This window comes from Pelophylax lessonae (assembly GCF_965119305.1).
Source record: "Pelophylax lessonae genome assembly, chromosome: 7".
NCBI classification, from domain to species: Eukaryota; Metazoa; Chordata; class Amphibia; order Anura; family Ranidae; genus Pelophylax; species Pelophylax lessonae.
Window position 1 is genome coordinate 228244337 of NC_138774.1, and position 19355 is coordinate 228263691.

Consider the following 19355-nt stretch of genomic DNA (forward strand, 5'->3'; position numbering starts at 1 on the left):
GCGCGCCGCCAAAGGGACTAAATCCAAGTCCGCATCACACAAACACATGACACCCTGATGAATCTGATCCACCATAGCCAAAGTTGTCGGCGGGGCAGAGTCAGCCACCAGAGTGCGCTTGAGCACCTGCGTCCAATCCGCAATAGCCTGGGCTGCCATAATGGAAGCAAAAATAGGCTTCAGCATAGAGCCAGCAACCGTATAGGCATGACGGGCCAGAGATTCCAATCTCCTGTCCGTCGGGTCCCGGAACACCGGGGTATCCTCAGCAGGGATCGCAGTTGATTTATTCAAAATCGCCACCGCGTGATCCACCTGAAGCGGCACACACCAACGCTCATCAGTAGCTGGTGTAAAGGGATAACGCAGTTTGAACCTACTCGGCACAGCAAAAGGCTTCTTTAAATTGCGCCATTGCTCATCAACCGCGCGCTGAAATTCCGTAGAGCAAGGAAAAACCTGTGATGTTTTGCGTTTCCTCTGCGTCCCATAAGAGGACATCAAAGCAGGAGGACATGGTTCATCCTGCAAATGCAGCGTTTGCTTGATAGAAGCAACTAACTCATCCATGAGTGCAAGCTCTTCGGACGAGCCAGGGGGAGAATTATCAACCCCTTCCACCTCAGCCTCCTCGTCAGACCCCACAAGGTCTAGGGATGAGTGAGACCCTGAGAAGGGCACTCCAGCCATAGCAGCCCCATCGCCCTCTGAATCAGAGGAAATAGACACCCTGGGCCGTTTTGTGGATCGATCAGCCACCAACATCTGCACCTGAGCAGCTAAGTTAGCCACAATAGTGGCCAGATCAGCCCCCTCGGGGGAAGCAGCAGCCCCTTGGCCCCCCACCAGGGTGGGAGGAAACTTGCAATCCTGAGAATCCATGCCCCAGCAAAAAAATTAATAAAGGGTACTGCCCCTTTAAGATCGCAGCGAGCGCTGCCCACCGCACCCACTGAACACACTGACCCCCACAGGGATAAGAAACTGGGCAAGGAATACAGGAAAAAACAAGATATAAAACCTGGAGAGCTCACACAGGCTGCTGCCACCGATCGCTGTCCCAGAGGAAAAGGAAGTGATGCAAGACTGACCGCCCCTATGAAGCCCCTGCAAGGCTACACAAACATGGCCGCTCGGCTGAGGACAAAACCCTGGGCAAAGAGAACACCATAATTTTTGCCCCAGAAAAAATGGCGGATCGCCGCAGCGATTGCCGCACAGCATGTCTAAAATCTCACTGCTTCATATGACACCCAGCAGAGCGGGAGAGCCCCCCCCTCACAGCCCACACACAGGCAGCAAGTGCACACAGGAGCTGACAGGGAGCACAGCAGCCACACAGACATGCAGGGTCACACAGTCCCAGACTGACACCCAAAAAAGACAGGTCCCCACATAGAGATACACTTACCAGTCCGGATGGCGTGGGGAGCCTGCTCCAGCGACCAAACCGCAGTACTGAGGACAGGGAGTGTCGCAAGCATGACGCAGTGGAGGTGCGGTGCGAAACCGCAATGGCGTCCAGTGAGGTAGCCACCTCACCGATAGCATCCCTGCAGCGAACAGGGGTGGGTCGTTCAATGTGCCAGGGCAAAACCTAAGCTGAACGCTCGATGGCAGGCTGGGAAGCCCCTGGCCCTGAGCCCTGGGATCCAGGGTGGCCAGACTGAGACCCAGCTCCGCACGATCATCTTCATCAGAAGAACTAACTAACGCTGAAAATAAACAGCTAAGTAAAAGAAAGAGAAAAAACTTCAAATAAAATAAAAAAAAAGAGAAAAGTGGCTGAGACTAAGAGCCCCAGCACAGGAACAGCCTGCGTACTCCTGAGCTAGGCATATGAAACTGGGTTGGTATGCAGGAAGCGGGGAGGTATTGACTGAGGGGACCACCCCCTGGGGGTGGGATATGCAAAAAGCTTTGATATTAATATATTCTGTTGCCTAGCTACTCCTACGGAGCAAAGGTCAATAACCCCATTAGTGACGAATATGAAGAGGCGGCGACTGTCGGAGGACGTAAGAGAAAAAATGTTTGATATTTTATTTCCATCTGTGTTACATTTAAAGGATTTCCTTCTCTTTCTGGCCTGTGGACACAACAGAAACGGAAAGGGAATCCATCCCCTCCACTGTCATCAATACAGGCGTCCCAATTAGAAGACTTTTCCTTTATTCTATCTTCTGGTAACAGCTCAAAACTTGGTCTTGTCCCTCACTTTCAGACCCAGTGACAGCACAAATATCTTAACAAGGACAGACAGCAAACAAAACCAAGCAGGGCTTCCAAGTGCTTACCATTCTATCCAAAACAAATGAAGTTTGTTTCAGAGACTTTTTAATAAGCCCTTGGAGTGTAACAAGAGTTAAAATTGAAGCGCCAAACGACTGTTAAGAAGACCAGATACAACTTGATTCACATAAAAGTCAGGGAGACAATCCATAAAGTAGTCAACGCATTTCAGCGTTTCAAAGGCTTGTGTCAGGAAGCTAGTTCAGCTAATGCTAGTTCTTATGCAGCTAATTCTCATTCCCCCTGCTGCTAATGCTTGTGTCCATGTACCAGCACACAGATGAGCTCAGCGTACACTGATATGTAGGCACATTTCTGTGTACATGTCTTCGTGCATTGGCGCCAAATGGCCTATTTGAAGTAGTCCCTGCTGGAAGTTCTTCAGCTTCCCCTTAGCTGTGTTCCTGTGTTCTTCCATTGCTGATCCAGGTCTGTTCCTAACCTTGCTCTGTGGATTCTGACCCTGGCTTGCCTCTGACTATTTTCTGCCTGACCTCCTGGTGCTGACCTCCGCTTGGTAATGAACCTTGCTCTGCCTGCTTCCCTGTTAACAGGTTGTGACTGGAAATCTCTTCGTTTTTGATTTCCCTGTTAACAACCCCGGCCTGCCTCCTGACCACGCTGCTGTCTAAGGATGTATGTCCCTGGCTCACCTTGGCTACATTCCTGATCATGGCAGTCACCTTCTATCAAGCTATCGGCACCCATGCTTCTTTGAGCCTTGTACCTCTGTTACCATATTCCGGGGTGCTTGGACCAGAACAGCAAGGGAAGCCCTCTCGTCAACTCGGCTTCCAACCAAGGTATGTGACAGCTTGATTGACAACAATGTAAATAAACTAAATGTTAACTGGACCTTTAATGTTTTGCCAGTGTTATTGCAATCACAAACCTTGTCATCAGCAGGCGGGTTGCTGCCAAACCAGCTGCTGATCAGGCCTGTGCTCTCGGACCCCTGAAACATGTTGGATACCTTTTGGATTGTCCCCCTTACTTTTATCAGAAAGAAGTGGTATCTGAATCTTTTGTTATTTTTGTTTTGCTATCAAATAAATGTTTGATTTTTATACTTGTGCTGTAAAGTTCATTGGGGACCAATAAAATCCACCTTTCCATTCGTGTTCTGTAATCACATATATTTAGTGATGTGGTGCTCCCGTTGGTGAGACACTGACCCTTGATGTGTTCAACCTGTCTAAAATAGCAACATTTCGGAGCCTCCTAGGCCATGTGCCCGATGAAGGGGTCTGTGAGGCTCTTAAACATTGTTATTTGCTGTAATGATGTGATCGCTGAATAAAGGTTTGGACACTTTCTGGAGATTCATGGCGTGCTGATGACATTTTCTCATTCTGACCAGTTACGGTTCCAGCCTATGGTCACTTCAGCACCCACATATATGCACAGCTATTTCTACAGGACTATGTCTATTGGGAATAGTGTGTTGCAACCTGTCCATAAGAAGCCAGGGAATAAATAAACTAACAAGCACCCCTCCCCCCCCCCCCCAAAAAAAATAAAAAAAGTTTTGGGTAATTACTTTGCCCTCTGACAAAAAATGGGGAGAATTTAATGCTTTGTGATCTTTTAAATACTTACAAAACATAACTGGTCTTTGCCCTTTCCAGTACTCCACACATACCTCGAACAGAGTTGGTGATCAGTCGGCTGGTACGTAGAGGCAACACCCGGACGTACTCTATCCCAGTCCTTTCAGAGATTGTCACCTGCACAGTGAGGTTCTGGACTATCTGACCGGGCCTCAGACTGACAGCATGCTCATATTTCCCCAGTTGTCTTCTCAGCAGCTCTTCATAGGTGAGATCAAAGGTTATTTCCCCTTCGGCCTCCACATTGACTGAAACACGGAACTTCTCTGTCTCTCTGTCCCTGTGGTGATGTTAAGTCAGACACATTTATGTACAATGTTATATAAGTTGACTGCAGAATTTGATTGAACGTCTGACAAATCAGATATTTGTTAGAAGGGCTTCAGTCAGAAAGTACTTTAGGTTGGCTAATTGAATTTAGTGGAATTTCAAAGCTTTTGAGTCTTCAAGCCTAGGTTCATATTTTATTTAACTTTAGTTTGTTTGGATATGTGTATGTGTATGTAGCATCAGCGATGTGTTACGGCAGGGGTACAGAACTTCCCATCCCATTTCCTGCACAAAATTGAGTCAGGCTGAGGTCTGCTCAGCCATTTGCAGGAAGCATTGTATTTTATGAATCACAATCTCCACCTCAGCCAATCAGAGGAAGCCATGTATAAAATACAAAGCTTTTTGAGGTTTGGTGGACCTGCCCCAGAGCGCTATGCTTTGGTTGGTCTTGCAAATTACCCTTGTTCAAAACCCATGGGAGGCCCTCCTTCACAGATCCATATTGTGATGGTATTCACCATCACTGGAATTTAAAGACAGATAAGTAATGGTTTGGATTGCTTCATATTTGCCAGCAATATCTCCATATAGAAATATTAAGATTTATTCCCATTTGCCATGAAATCTGTAATTCCTAAATGCTTTGCATATTACATATCTTTCAATGTCAGCAAGATTTTCCTTTTGTTTGTGTATTGGGAATGTGTATTGCTCTGTCTCATTGTAAGTGCTAATGACCTCCCATTGTTCTGTGTCTGGCTATTGTGTACATTGATTGCCCCCTGGGGGCTTCTGTCTCATTGCACATGGCAGTCCTTCTGGTCAAGCTATTGCACCAATCCCTGCTGACTCATTTTCAAGTCCTCATTTGCATGGCTAAGGAGGACCTGAAGGAGACCACAGGTACTTTACAATTGACCAATAGGAAAGCAGTTGTTGGGGGCGGGATGTTCCAAATTCTGTATATAAGTCTTGTTCAATAAAGTTGTTTAGAGTTCTCACCCTCAATCTAGAGTTTTGTCTCTTATTGGGGGAATCTGCTGCAAGGGATTGCTATGTCCTCCATACTCCCTTGGATAATCACTGAGCTCTTGTAAGAGCTTGTGTAAGAGCTTGTTCGTGCTGCACTCTCTGGGGAAAGAGAGGTTCACCCACAGGAACCTGGAGCCTTGTCGTAGGTTCAAGGTGGGTAGGAGATGCCAAGACCCTAACCAAGCTGCGGCGGTTCGTGGAGTCTGAAGTGCTTACGTTGTCTGGTGGAGTGCTTGGAGCCCTCGGGAAGCACTAGGAGCATCTGTTAACGGAGGTACCCGCTCAGGGTGCCCTGTTCCATTACACATATCAAGCATAAGCATCAACAAAAGCTGGTGGGGTTTGTGTTCTTAGTGTCAAGGCAAACTCTAGCTAGAACTTGGAAGAGCCCATCAATAAGCTTTGCTGAGGTTAATCAGCACTTTATGGGGACCATGATACAGAAAAAGCTAACCTCTATACTTACTGACACCCATGCTAAATATTTGAAGATTTTGGGTCCTTGGCTTGACAACAATTGGGTACCTGCATCTAGATAGTTCCCTCCTCTAGCTATGACCAACTGCTCAGAGCTACATGGGCGCTGCCATGGTCGGGCCTCATGGAGTTCCCTACATCCATCCCCTACTTCCTTGCTCCCTCTATTCCCTTCCTCTTTGAACCTACCTTTATCTTTACTTGCTTATGTCTCCTTCTCAGTTTTCTCCTATATCATAGCTGTTCACTTTCCAACATACAGATCAGCTGCACATTTCCTTTCCCCAACCATTTAAATGATATTTATTGATTTGGCAATAAGGAACACCCAAAAGACCTGATACCTACTACCACTGATGTTTTTTCATGCTGGAATCATTAGGCTGTTCATTTGAAAGTGTTACTTGTTTTTTTTATTGACATTTTTCTTGATAACCAGAAAATTTACAAAAATTGTACCTCGTTATTGTTATCATTTCTGTTTTGTCATTTGTACCCTATAACGCATTGTACTTGGTGGGAAAAATTCAATAGATCTTTTGTGAAACAAAATACAAAGCTTCCCGTGAATGGCATTCTGTGTTGATATCAGACTAATACAAGATATCATTTTATTTGTTGATTTGGGTTCCTGTACTTAAAGTAGATCTAATCTCAGTCTCTAAAATTTTATATAACAAGTTGTAAGATGTTCATGCTAATTTAAAAGATGTTTTGAAAATGTTGTTAGTTTTTTATATGACTTTTTTCCCAAAAATTAAAATGATCTTAGACTTTTTCATCTGGTTTTGGTCTGGTGCTCTTTTCTGTATTTCTGTGATTTGTTAATGGTGCCAAGTTAGCGGATGACTTTACTGTTAGAAACTAGATCTGGTAAGTCAAAGCATAAAATTACATTTGAAACAGAATTCTAGGGCTACTCTTTTCTACTGAGAGATTTAACTGTCTGTTGGCAGTTATTTTATTTCAAATAAAGAAAGAAAAAAAAATAGACTTTCAAATTACAAGTAATATACTAATAATGCTACCCAGAGCCCACAGCAAAGTAAACTGTTCAAACGAATAACAGGGCTTCCATAGAAAAATAAAAATTAACTAACCAGCTATTCACTTTACAGTTTGTATTTATAATCATGAATGATAAAATCAAGACAGTACAAGGTTAGGTATAACATCCTAAAAAAAATATGCAAATTCCCCCTTCCCTGTTTCAATCATATACCAGCAAATAATGAAGTAAGTATTGAATCACAAGACTTAAATAACAAAACTCTTAAAGTCCTCTAAGCTCCCACTACTATACATCAATCAGCCGTCACTTTATGACCATTGACAGGTAAAGTGAACAACAATAATTACAATACTGTGACAAGGGCCAAATTGTAATGGCTAGATGGCTGGATCAGAGCAACACCAGCTCTTCTGGGATGTTCCCAGTCTGCAGTGGTTAGAACCTACCAAAAGTAGTCCAAAGAAGGAAAACTGGCCAATTGGCCCAAGGGTCATTGGTGACCAAGGCTCATTGATGCACAAAGGGAGTGAAGGGTGGCCCTTTGAAGTCCGATCCAATAGTAAAGCTACTATAGCTCAAATTGCTGAAAAAAGAATGCTGGTTCCAATAGAAGGTATCAGAACATACAGTTCATCGTAGTTTGTTGTCAATGGGGCTGTGTAGCTGCAGACCGGTCAGGTACCCATGCTGACTCACGTCCACAGCCAAAAGTGCTTACAATGAGCATCAGAACTGGACAAATGAAAGACAAATATAAGAAGGTGGCCTGGATTGATGGATCACATTTTCTTTTACACCATGTGGATGGCCAGGTGCGTGTGTGTTGCTTTTCTGGTTAACAGATGGCACCCGGATGCACTATGGGAAAAAGGCAAGCCAGAGGAGGCAGTGTGATGCTTTGTCTAGTGTAGCCCATGCCTCAATGGGTTAGGGCTGTTTTGGTGGCACAAGGGGGGTATATAGTAAAAACAAAGGGCTTTAAACTTTGGATGCAAGCAGTTCAAAACCCATACAGAGGATGCTGATAGTTGAAATTTTTACTCTCCTCTAAGGAACTGGTTGATGACTACATAAAATTTGCATTGCAGCAGTATTGGTGGGTTCAACCTATGAATTATTTTCATCCATGTTGTTGTGTTCAACTTCGTTGGGAACCACAAATCACAAAAAGATTCAAAGTTATATTTCATATAAGCATATTGGTGTATGCTATCAATCATTTAAGCCTGGTGGTAAACCATGCAAGGAATTCCATAGATCCGTACAGATATGTCAGATAGCCATAAGTCAAGTTTCCTTTCATTCAGTGTCAAAGCACTTCCATATATGAAGCAATCAAAGTTGATTAATCCTAGAATCATGGGCAGCATGGATTCATGAAAGGCAAGTTGTCAAACAAACCTAATTTATTTTTATGAAGAGGTAAGTAAAACCTTGGACAGAGGGATGGCTGTGGACATAGTATACTTGGATTTTGCAAAAGCGTTTGACACAGTTCCCCCACACACAACTAATGTATAAGGTAAAGTTGACAGGCTTGGAAAGATCAGTTTGTAAATGGATAGAAAACTGGCTAAAAGACAGAATTCAGAGAGTAGTGGTTAATGACTCTTACTCTGAATGGTCTAAGGTTATCAGTGGTGTACAGTGTTAGAACCCTTACTTTTTAATATCTTTATAAATGATATAGGGTCTGGGTTTATAAGTACCATTTCAGTCTTTGCAGATGACACCAAGCTATGCAGTGGAATAACATCCTTATAGGATGTCTCCAACTTACAAGCCAACCTCAATGCACTGTTTAATTGGGAGACTATATGGCAAATGAGATTTAATGTTAATAAATGTAAAGTTATGCACTTGGGGGCTAAGAAAATGCATGCATCCTACATACTAGGGGTAGTACAATTAGGTGAATCAACGGTGTAGAAGGATCTGGGAGTTTTGGTAGATCATAAGCTTAAAAATAGCATGCAATGCCAAGGTGCGGTTTCCAAAGCAAGCAAAGTCCTTTCTTGTATTAAGAGAGGTATGGACTCCAGAGAGAGAAATATCATTTTGCCCCTGAACAAATCATTAGTAAGACCTCATCTGGAATATGCAGTTCCGTTTTGGGCAACAGTTCTCAAAAAAGATATCGGGGATATGGAGAAAGTGCAGATAAGGGCAACCAAACTGATTAGAGGTATGGAGGAGGTAAGCTATGAGGAAAGAGTAGAAGAACTGAATGTATTCTTTCTTGAGAAGAGGAGATTAAGGGGGATATGATCAACATGTAAAAAAATATATAAGGGGTCCATATAGTGAAAATAGTGTTGAGTTATTCACTTTAAGATCATCACAGAGGACAAGGGGGCACCCTTTACATCTAGAGGAAAAGAGATTTCATCTCCAAATACGGAAAGTTTTCTATACAGTAAGAGCTGTGAAAATTTAGAATAGACTCCCTTCATAGGTGGTTCTGGCAAGCTCAGTAAATGTCTTTAAAAAAGGCCTGGGTTCTTTCCTAAATGTACATAATATAACTGGGTACTAACATTTATAGGTAGAGTTGTTCCCAGGAATAGACTGCCTCTCGGGGGATCAGGAAGGAATTTTTTCCCCTGCTGGAGCAAATTGGATCATGCTGACTGGGGTTTTTCGCTTTCCTCTAGATCAACTGTGGGTATATTGGGTATGTTTTATTAGTTGAACTAAATGGACTTGTGTCTTTTTTCAACCTGACTAACTATATAGAATCAGATGTATTAAAGAAACATCCATTCATTTATAATATGTTTCAGGGACCCATGAGGCATCAGCAAATAAAGCATGCATCCATCACTTGCTTTAAGACCCCCAAGCAGAAAACACCAACCAGGATAAAAATAACAAAATCACTCACTGCACCTATAGGTATCTCTAAAGTGGATAGTAGTAAAGTCCCAGTAAGCATCAAAGTGTCCAATCAGCAGAGGCATAGCCATAGAATAAAAAAATCAGGAGAGCAAGAACAAGCTCAGCTTGATTGGTTTTGTCAGATAAACCAACTTCCTCTGAGGCTAATGGCCATTTGTTTTATTTGCAGCCCACTAACATCAACATGAAGCTAATGAGATGACTACCAGCAAGCAAGTAAATCTCTCAAACACCATTAAAGCCCTTGGCTTAATGTCATCCAGTTGGAGTTTATATCTTCTTTAATAATTAGCAATTATGAATAAGATATATTTATTTGGATTGGCAAGTTGAGTATAAATCATCATAGGTTTATATGATAGTAGTTCTAATGCAATGAAGGTGCTTACCTCGTTCCTACGTGGGCTGTGGTCTTCCCCTGTCGCCTTGCCTCATCATACATCTTCTTAGCTTGATGTTTCTCCTTAACCTCTGCTACATGTGTCTTACCATTCACTGTGCTGCAGGAAAACATTGTTTTATTAGGTAATCCAAGATGCTTTTGCAGCTATAAACATAATGACATCAATTTGTAATGCCTTCCTACCATTGGTGCTAAATATATCATATTGTTATTACTAGGAATGGGGTTCAGGGTGAATCCCTGGGACTCCTAAAGTTTGCTAATTGCAAACTTTTTGGATAAAAACTTTGTAGGTTCACCATCAAAAATAAAGAACAACTTGCGTATAATGCATTATTATTCAGAATAAAGGGGTGAGGGAATATGGCGCTGCCAGGGATAGGGTGTGTGGGGAAGTATAAACACTGGGTATAGTGGTGTTGAAATTAACATATACGACTCAATCTATTATGAGTAATAGGAGTAGGCCATTGTATGAAATATATCATCCACCCTCATAAGTAGGTATACTACCGCATAGATAAAAATCTTACAAATTGGTGAATATCGGTGGTAAACAATGATGTTCTTGAATAAATAAATAGTCTTCAATAGAATGTTATAATAATCACATATGCAGTGATCTGGGCTACTACAAGGTTGGACCCAGTAAAGTGACCGAGTGACTAAAAAATACAGTAAATAAATAAATTATAGCATAAAGTGACTTGTGCAAAGTATAACCACAATAAATATTATATCATACAGTTGTGTCACAGTGCACAAAATAATGGGGGGGGGGGGTTCATTTACATTTACATATAATGCATATTATAATGCAGTGCATAGCCTTTTCTCCTGGTCAACTGAATCACAAAAGCCAATAATTTGAGGGAATGGATAACCCAGCCCCCCTATTTAAAAAAGGCGGGCTCTCGGCAGCATTATTGTCAATATATTTTGGAACTGTTAGGGAGATATACTGTTTTTTTTTTACTGTAGTATTATTTTTTGTTAATTTTGGTATTGGCACATGTCCCACATGGCAGTGCCTGGCTTTACATTTGTTTGACAGTTAGCCCTACAAATATCCAGAAGGAATTAACAAGGTACGCCATCCCTGCTATAGAATTTAAAGCTGAACTTCAGAAATTGAGGGTTAATAGCCATGCACTGATGACACCAAGGGTAGAGTAGGGTAAGTGATGGAATATATTCCTGCACCCATAGACTAAAAGAGTATTTAGAGTGTTAGTTCAACTTTACATAAAAAATGTAAAGGTGAACTAACACTGTAAACACTCCCCACCCCATTGGTCCTCCAGCAATCCTTAGCTGCCATCACACATGCAGCCAGTCCGGGAGGAACCAGATTTGTTCTGATTGGTCAATGCTGTCAGAGTGAATTGATCTGGTCCATCCCAGTAAACCCTGTAAGGAGTCGAGGGAGAAGAGCAGGGATTTCAAATTCCCAGACCGCTTCACTGGCTGCATGGGCACTGGCAGCTCAAGATCGGTGGAGGTCAGTACAGCAGGGACCAAGGGAGGGTGGGAAGGTAGTACATTAAAAGTTCACTTTTAATTTTTTTCTGTAAAGGTGAACTAACACTTTACCCATGCAGTGTGGGTGGGGGGGGGGGTACTATGCTCAGCACTGCCTTCATTGGACAGAGGTAGATTGTGACATCATCCATCCCACTTCTTTACCTTGTCCAATCAGAAAATGCCTTGTATCCATTAAAAAGGTCAGTGGGGAAGCTGTTGGTGCAAGACACAGAAGATCGCAACTTTCATGGTATTTAAGCCAAAACGTTCACCCCCAGAAAAAAATGAGGTGGGAAATCAGACACTGTGGACTTTTTCTGGTACGTAATAATGACAAGCTAAAATATCTTTACCAAATGTTACTGATAAAGATTTGAATTCAAATTCATAACATTGAAAACAATATAAAATCTTTATTTTATGTTGAGGGCTGCCTAAAGCCTGAATAATAACAATGTGTGGTGAATGGAGGGGGTCCTTGTTCACCTTGTTGCAGCCTCTATGTGTTTTGTGGGGAAAAAAATTGTTTCCTAAAGGAAGATTTTAAGGCGCAATAATCTGGAATGGTAATCACAAATATAAGCAATATTCTTGATAGTGAAGTCCTCCTGGGGAAGCGGGTTGTTACGCCATGAAACGCATAGAGGCTGTAACAAGGAGGACAAGGACCCTCATACACCACACATGGCAATGTTTAGCCTTTGAAGAACCCTCGACAGAAAATATTATTATTTGTTATTGTTTTCACAGTTATGTATTTTAATTCAAAAGTTTGTCAATAAAATTTGATAAAGATATTTTAGCTTGTCATCCTTATGTACCAGGAAAAGTCCACAGTGTCAAGACAAAAAAGTTCACCACCCACCCAAAAAAAGGGAGGGGTGCCCTTTTTTTGGGGGGGTGAACTTTTTTGTCTTGACTAAATTTGGATGTGGTGCATTAGAATGTTAATCCCCTTTTTTTTAGGGGGGGGTGAAATGTTTTGTCTTGACTAAACCTAGATGTAGTGCATTAGAATGATAATAATCCCCTCTTTTTTAAAGCAGACATTCACCCTCTTCCACAAGTTCTCTCCACCCCACCCCTCCTTCCAGGCTGCATACGCATTGCACTGTTTTTTCTTTTTATAGGTAAAACTGTCCGGCCCCACCTCCCCATGCACATCATTCACCTTTGGTGAATGACACACACATTGATAACATCAGAAAGAACATAGCGGTGTGGCACAGAGCTGTGGCAGGACATGAGAGAATCTCATTGGAACAACGCTGGATGGCTGAGTATCTGAAATATGCAGATACCACCTTTAAGTAAGTGAAAAAAAAAAAACGGGGGTGGGTTGGGTGGAGATCCAATTTAAAAAAATATCACGGTATGTAGCATGGGCTACTACATTGGTTTTCAAAATCCCCAGCGGCCCTTCAAATATAAGATATAGATAATTACATCATGTCAAGCTGGACCAATGTAAGTTGACAATAAAGATATTTCTGCTTTAAAAAAGTGGGTGAGCTCCCATAAATGAGACATTATGTGTTTGTATAACGTATGGGGGAATCATTTATCTGCCTTGTTTTGCAATGAGCACCACCTTTTGAAAGCATTGCTTCAGATGAAAAGGAAACTTCTTATTCCCAGTTGTAATTCACATTCTAGCACACCGTGTTCTGAACTTAGGCGATCTCCCCATTTTTTTGCAAGAAAGGTCGGCAGAATTAATTACCGATGGACTTTAGGACACAAACATCTCTAATTGGTAATGTCCCTGACTTCAAATTAAAGAAAAGAAAACTTTTTCTTTGAACAAATAATGTTGAGTCTTGCTTTCTTTTTTTTCTGCTTAAAAATCCCAAGAGACTGAAACAGCTGCTCCTCTGTTTCCAGGTCTCCAGGCAAGCTGAAGTTTAAGAGAGACACGCATAGACGCCAGGCCAGCATAAACTGGAGAAGGACAGGGGCCAGCCAAGATTAACTTGGCCTGAGTGACAAAACCTTTCCTTGTGACAGGGAGTTGTGTGTGCGCTCGGAAATGCTTTGCACCACTTATTCCCCCCTCTTCTGTGTATCCTTGGTTGTTTTCCAAACCTTACTTCAAAGCCATGGGTTATTTTTGAATTATTTTCCTGCAGCCAAAATCAGCAGGGCTGTATGAAAAAGGCAGCAACCTCCTCCGTTAATGTCTTCCCTCTTTTAATTACTTAAAGACGGGCATGCTACATGCTGACCAAAACATCCAGGGAGTTCGTTTTTACTCACTGAGGATATAAAGATGACAGATGGGATATTTAATGGTATTACTAGTTCTCAGATTATGGTGGAGATTATAGCAGAGTTGGCAAAGGCTACGGTCGACGCGACCTTTCCTTCAAGCATTCTATATAATAATTATCAGCAGCTACGACAATATTCTTCTCCTTATTGACTTGGGAACAAGGCATGCATATGTGCAAACACAATGCAGGGGTTTTCTCTATTGGAGTTAAAGAAGAGTTTCAGGCTCCTTCAGAAAAAATTGAAAGTCAGCAGCTGCAAATACTGTAGCTGCTGACTTTTAATATAGGGACACTTACCTGTCCAGGGATCCTGCAATGTCCTCACTCGAACCGATTGTTCAATCTGCTTCAGGTGCAGGCGCCGACATCTGTAGCAGGGGAAACAGGAAGTGAAGCCTTGCGGCTTCACAGCCTGTTTCCTACTGTGCATGCGCAAGTTGTGCTGTATCTTGTGAATGGCCCCGTAGTCTTCTGGAACCAGTGATGTGTCCCAGAAGACTGTGGGGGAAGGAGGGGGGCTGACCTCCTGGCTCAGTTCGCTGCGGCGATCTGAGCCAGAAGTGAGAGCAGGTACCTGTCAAAACCAGGTACTCGCTCCCCTGTTCCCCCCAAAAAGTGCCAAATGTGACAGTGGAGGGTGGAGGGGGCAAACAAGGGGAGCTTTCCCTTTTGGATAGAGCTCTACTTTAAGAAATACAGATAGGTAACCTCCTTGCCTCCAGCATGTGATTGGAAAAAAAAATGCACCAATGGAAAGAGCACCAGACCAAAGGATAAAAACTCCAAAGTAATTTATTGGTTTACTAAAAAAAAACTGCCAACTTGTTTCGGGGTTAAAAAAAAGTCCTCCTTCAACAGGGTTCAGTTAAAACAAGAACCTTAAAGGGACTCGAAATAGGGCTTGATTGCTCATGCAGATGGTACTGATTGGTAACTATCCTAATCCAGCAAATTACCTCCCTACATAGATTCACACGGGAAAGCTCTATTTTCAGTCAATTTGAGGTTCTTATTTTACATGAAGCCCCAATTTCTGCATTTGTTTACATTAAAACAACAGCCAATGCGTTTTAGTGGTCAGGAAGAACTCCCCCTTCATCAAGGCTTCAGTTAAAGGGCTTCAGTTAAAATAAGAACCTTGAAAGGACTCGAAATAGGGCTTGATTGCTCATGCAGATGCTGCTGACTGGTAACTCTCCCAATACATCAATTTATTTCCCTACTTAGATTTATAAGCAAAAGTCCTAGCTTGAGTCCATTTGAGGTTCTAAGAAATATAAAATAGGGCTTTTTCGCGAATCTATGTAGGGAAGAGAATTGTAGGATTTAGAGAGTTACCAGTCAGTAGTTAACAATCAAGCCCTATTTCAAGTCCATTCAGAATTCTTATTTTAACTGAAGCCCCGATGAAAGGGGAGTTTTTCTGAGCCCCAAAATGCATTGGCTTTTTTCTCAGTAAACTAATAAATTATTTGGACTCTTATCCTTTGGTCTAGCGCTCCTTCTATTAGCGTATGTTTTTTTTCTACTTTTGTTTTTCTATTTTTGCTAACTTGCTGGGTACAAAAACTTTCAAATTAAACATTTCAGCCTTGCCTGCTTGCTTTCTTACATCCTCTGTCTATCAAAACATTTTTGTGGCTCTGTATGAAATAACATACAAACAGTACTTATGCAGCCCTTTGTTGTGGTTAGACCTGAATAGCAAGAAACAACAACAATACACTGGATAGTCACCTCATAGCAGTAAGCTATTCAAGCACGCCATCTACTGGCTGCAGATGGTATTTAATAAACATTTATAGGCAATATTTCATATATAGCTGAGCAAAAAAAATACTGTTTTTACTTCTGAACCTAATAAATGCCATATTAGACCATTGTTACCCATTGATGAAAAATAGAACAGGTGATACTAAAGCGTCATTAATAGAAGTAAAGAGTGTAAAATTGTGACTGAACAATATTTGTTACAATGGCTGTAATTTACTTACAGTGTGAAGTTAGATATGAATGCTGAACTGGGCAGCTCCAATTCAAAGATGGCTTCCTTTGACTCAGCATGAGGATTGACCATAACGGTTTGCACCTTGGTATGGGCATATCGGGATACTATGGTTGACTGAATGTAGAGGCTTCTGATTTTCAGCTAAAAAAAAAAAAAAAAAAGAAGATTAATAAGATATGTAAAATTGTAGATCTGGTTTTAGACCTTAAAGTGGACCTTAATTCAAAGAAGATTAGAAAGGCTGAAATATGTACCTATGTTTTACTCATTGTTCCCTTCTAAGCTGCTCAAAAAAAACCCCTGGCACTTACTTGGTCATGTGAATAGGATTAGGGGGAAAGATTAGTGATCAAATTGGCTGATTCTCCACTGAGACTCAGGCCTAGGCTTTTAGTCATGTGATCAATACTGAAGGCAGAGTCTGTGGTAATATTTTGTTCAGGAAAAGTATGTTTTTCATTCTCCTATTTTCTTTATTTTTCTATCCCAGACTGTTAAGTTAACAAATATTCAAATATTTTACCATTTCATCTGTTTGTGTAATGGTTTGTGTATAGCCAAGTTCAAATTTGAAGCAGACCTATCCTTCAGTCCTGCAGAAATTATGCCTTTGAAGGGCTTTGCTTCTCTCCCAGAACTCAACTGTGTGGGGTCTTTTTTAATATAAATTTTGTTTCTGGTTCGCTGCTATAAAATCAGTGCAATGGAGCAAGAAGAGGCCACTGTAACCTTATGATCCATATCAGCTTCTATATTACCTGTGAGGACAGTAGTCTCAGATCCCACTGCTGCCACCAGAATGTGACCATTGTACTTTTAGCCTGCACTTTGCAAAGATTTTCCAACTCTTGGGACAACAATCTAAGCTTTAGTAGACTGAGAGTCCTAGTCACTGGGGCAGGTTAACTCCGTGGTTAACCCTATACACACCCTAACAGTGGCAATGTGTTTTGAAGGAGAAATGCATACTGTTTACAGAATCTGCTACAGCAATTCAGAATTTTCAGAAATGTCTGTAACACCCACTGCCACGCCTAGACAGGAAAGTACAGACTTTAAAATTTGGCAGCATTCCCCAAAGAGGCAAGGATTCTTTAAAGCAGAACTCCAACCATAATGCGAAGTTCCACTCTAAGGCCTCCTCCTCTGCTTCTCTTTAACATTTGGGGGAAGGATACTTACTTAGTTTTGACAGGCATACACTCCCACTTCGGCTTGGATCACCTAGGCGATCCGAGAGGGTGTTCTCTTTCCCCACCGCAGTCTTCTGAGACATGTCACAGGTCCCAAAAGATTGCAAGACCATTCGCAAAACTCAGCATGGGTTGCACATGTGCAGTGGGCAGCTGGCTGTGAAGCCAAAAGAAGCATATCCGGCTGCCTACAGTTAGGATGCCAGCACCGGGAACCTAATGGCTAGTGAAGAAATAGCTAGGTGAGAAAGGTGCTGGATCCCTGGACAGGTAAATGTCCTTTTATTAAAAGTCAGCAGCTAAAGTATTTGTAGATGCTGACTTTACATTTTTTTTCCCAGACTGAACAACTAATTTGCATTTCTTATTTAGAGTACTCAGAGATTCAGCTTAACGATTTTGAAATATTGTTTTAACCACTTAAGCCCCGGAGGATTTGGCTGCTCAAAGACCAGGGCCTATTTTGCGATTCGGCACTGCGTGTTTTTAACGGACAATTGCACGGTCATGCAACGTTTGTTTCCAAATGAAATTGACATCCTTTTTTTCCTACAAATTTGATGGTATTTGATCACCTGTGTGATTTTTACTTTTTGCGCTATAAACAAAAAAAGAGCGACAATTTTGAAAAAATAACAATATTTCTCTTACGTCCTCCGACAGTCGCCGCCTCTTCATATTCGTCACATATGGGGTATTAGACTTTGCTCCGAAGGAGTAGCTAGGCAACAGAATATGTTAACAATAAAGCTTTTAACATATCCCACCCTCAAGGGGTGGTCCCCTCAGTCAATACCCTCCTACTTCCTGCAACCATATCTCAGTTTTAATGTCTAGCTTGTCAGGAGTGGCTGGCTTTTTCTGTGCTGGGGCTTTCTGCCCCAGACTCTTTCTTCTTTTTAAAATTTTGTTTGAGTTTTCTCTCTACCTTTACTTAGCTGTTATTTTTGTCAGCATTAGTTAGTTCTTCGGATGAAGAGGATTTTGCAGACTGGGTCTCGGGCTGATCCCCCTGATCGCAGGTCGTGGGTCAGTGGCTTCCCAGTCTGCCATCGAGCGTTCAGCCAGGTAACGCTCCTGGCACAGTGAACGACCCATCCCTGTTCGGTGCAGGGATGATTGGTGAGGTGGCTACCTCACTGGACACTGTGCGGTTTCTTAACCCCCATTTTGTGCGTCTTGAATGCGACTCTCCCTGCCTCATGTGCAGCGGCTTGTTCGCCTGTGCGGGTTCCCCACGCCATGTGAGTTAAGTGTATTTATGTGGGGACCTGTCTGTCTGGGGGGGTGTCAGTCTGGGACTGTGTAACCTGCCTTTAATCACACTGCTTGTCTCCCTATCTCTCGGCTGCATGCTGTGGGCTGCAAGGGGGGGGGGGAGATGTGTGACACTGTCTGTGTCAGGCTGATCAGTGTGTGAAGCTGTGTGCTGTGGGGCATGTTTTTTTGCATGTTTGGGCACTGTACAGCGTTCGCTGCGGCGATCGGACATGTATTCTAATACTGGAATGTAATGTGTGCTTTTTTACTGCACTGTGGAGCGGCGGTTTCGGCGCCAAACGGCGCCATTTTGCCTACTACCGCTCCGGCCGCATGTTTTACATGCATGGCGGCCATTTTCTTGTAGCCTCCATAGGCTTACATAGAGCGCCCTGGCAGCATCACTTCCTCTTTCCAGGAACACCGATCGAGGCAGCAGCAGCGGCGAGGGTCTCCTCAGGTTTTACCCTTCGGTTCTTGTTATCCATTGCCTGTGTTCAGTTTGCATATTCCCTGTGGGGGTCTTATTGTGCTGAGTGTGGTGCGGTGGGCTGCGCTTGCCGCGCTTGCTTAAAAGGGGCAGTTAACCCTTTGTTGTCTGGCATTACAGGGGCAATGGATTCTCAGGAGGGAAAATTTCCTACAGCCTTGGTGGAAAGCCAGGGGACCGCTGTTTCCCCCCCAGGGGGGGATTTGGCCTCTATTGTGGCTGGCCTTGCTGCTCAGGTGCAGATGCTGGTGGCTGCTCAATCTACTAAAAGGCCCAGAGTTGCTCTTTCCTCTGATTCTGAGGGTGAAGGTGATGGGGCTGTTATGGCGGGGGCCTCCTTATCGGGGTCCCGCTCCTCTCTTGATCTAATAGGGTCTGAGGTGGAGGCTGAAGTTGAGGGGGTTGATAATTCTCCTCCTGGCTCGCCTGAAGAGCTTGCAATCATGGATGAGTTGATTGCTTCCATAAAGCAAACGCTGCGTTTGCAGGATGAGGTGTGTCCCCCCGCTGCATTGGCGGCTTATGGGACGCAGAGAAAACGCAGGACGCCGCAGGTTTTTCCCTGCAATGATGATTTTCAGCGTGCTGTTAAGGAACAATGGCGCAATCT

At 42.8% G+C, this 19355-nt stretch overlaps 1 protein-coding gene across 1 annotated transcript in view; it reads right to left on the bottom strand.

Moving 5' to 3' along the window:
• ITIH6 (inter-alpha-trypsin inhibitor heavy chain family member 6) overlaps window positions 1-19355 on the bottom strand; it is a 106698-nt gene that overhangs the window by 36801 nt on the left and 50542 nt on the right. Inside the window, exons 3-5 of the mRNA XM_082263922.1 lie at window positions 15789-15943; window positions 9984-10094; window positions 3935-4182 (exon numbers count right to left, since the gene is read on the bottom strand). Of these exons, the coding sequence (XP_082120048.1) occupies window positions 3935-4182; window positions 9984-10094; window positions 15789-15943 (514 nt within the window). The remainder of the gene's footprint in view (window positions 1-3934; window positions 4183-9983; window positions 10095-15788; window positions 15944-19355) is intronic.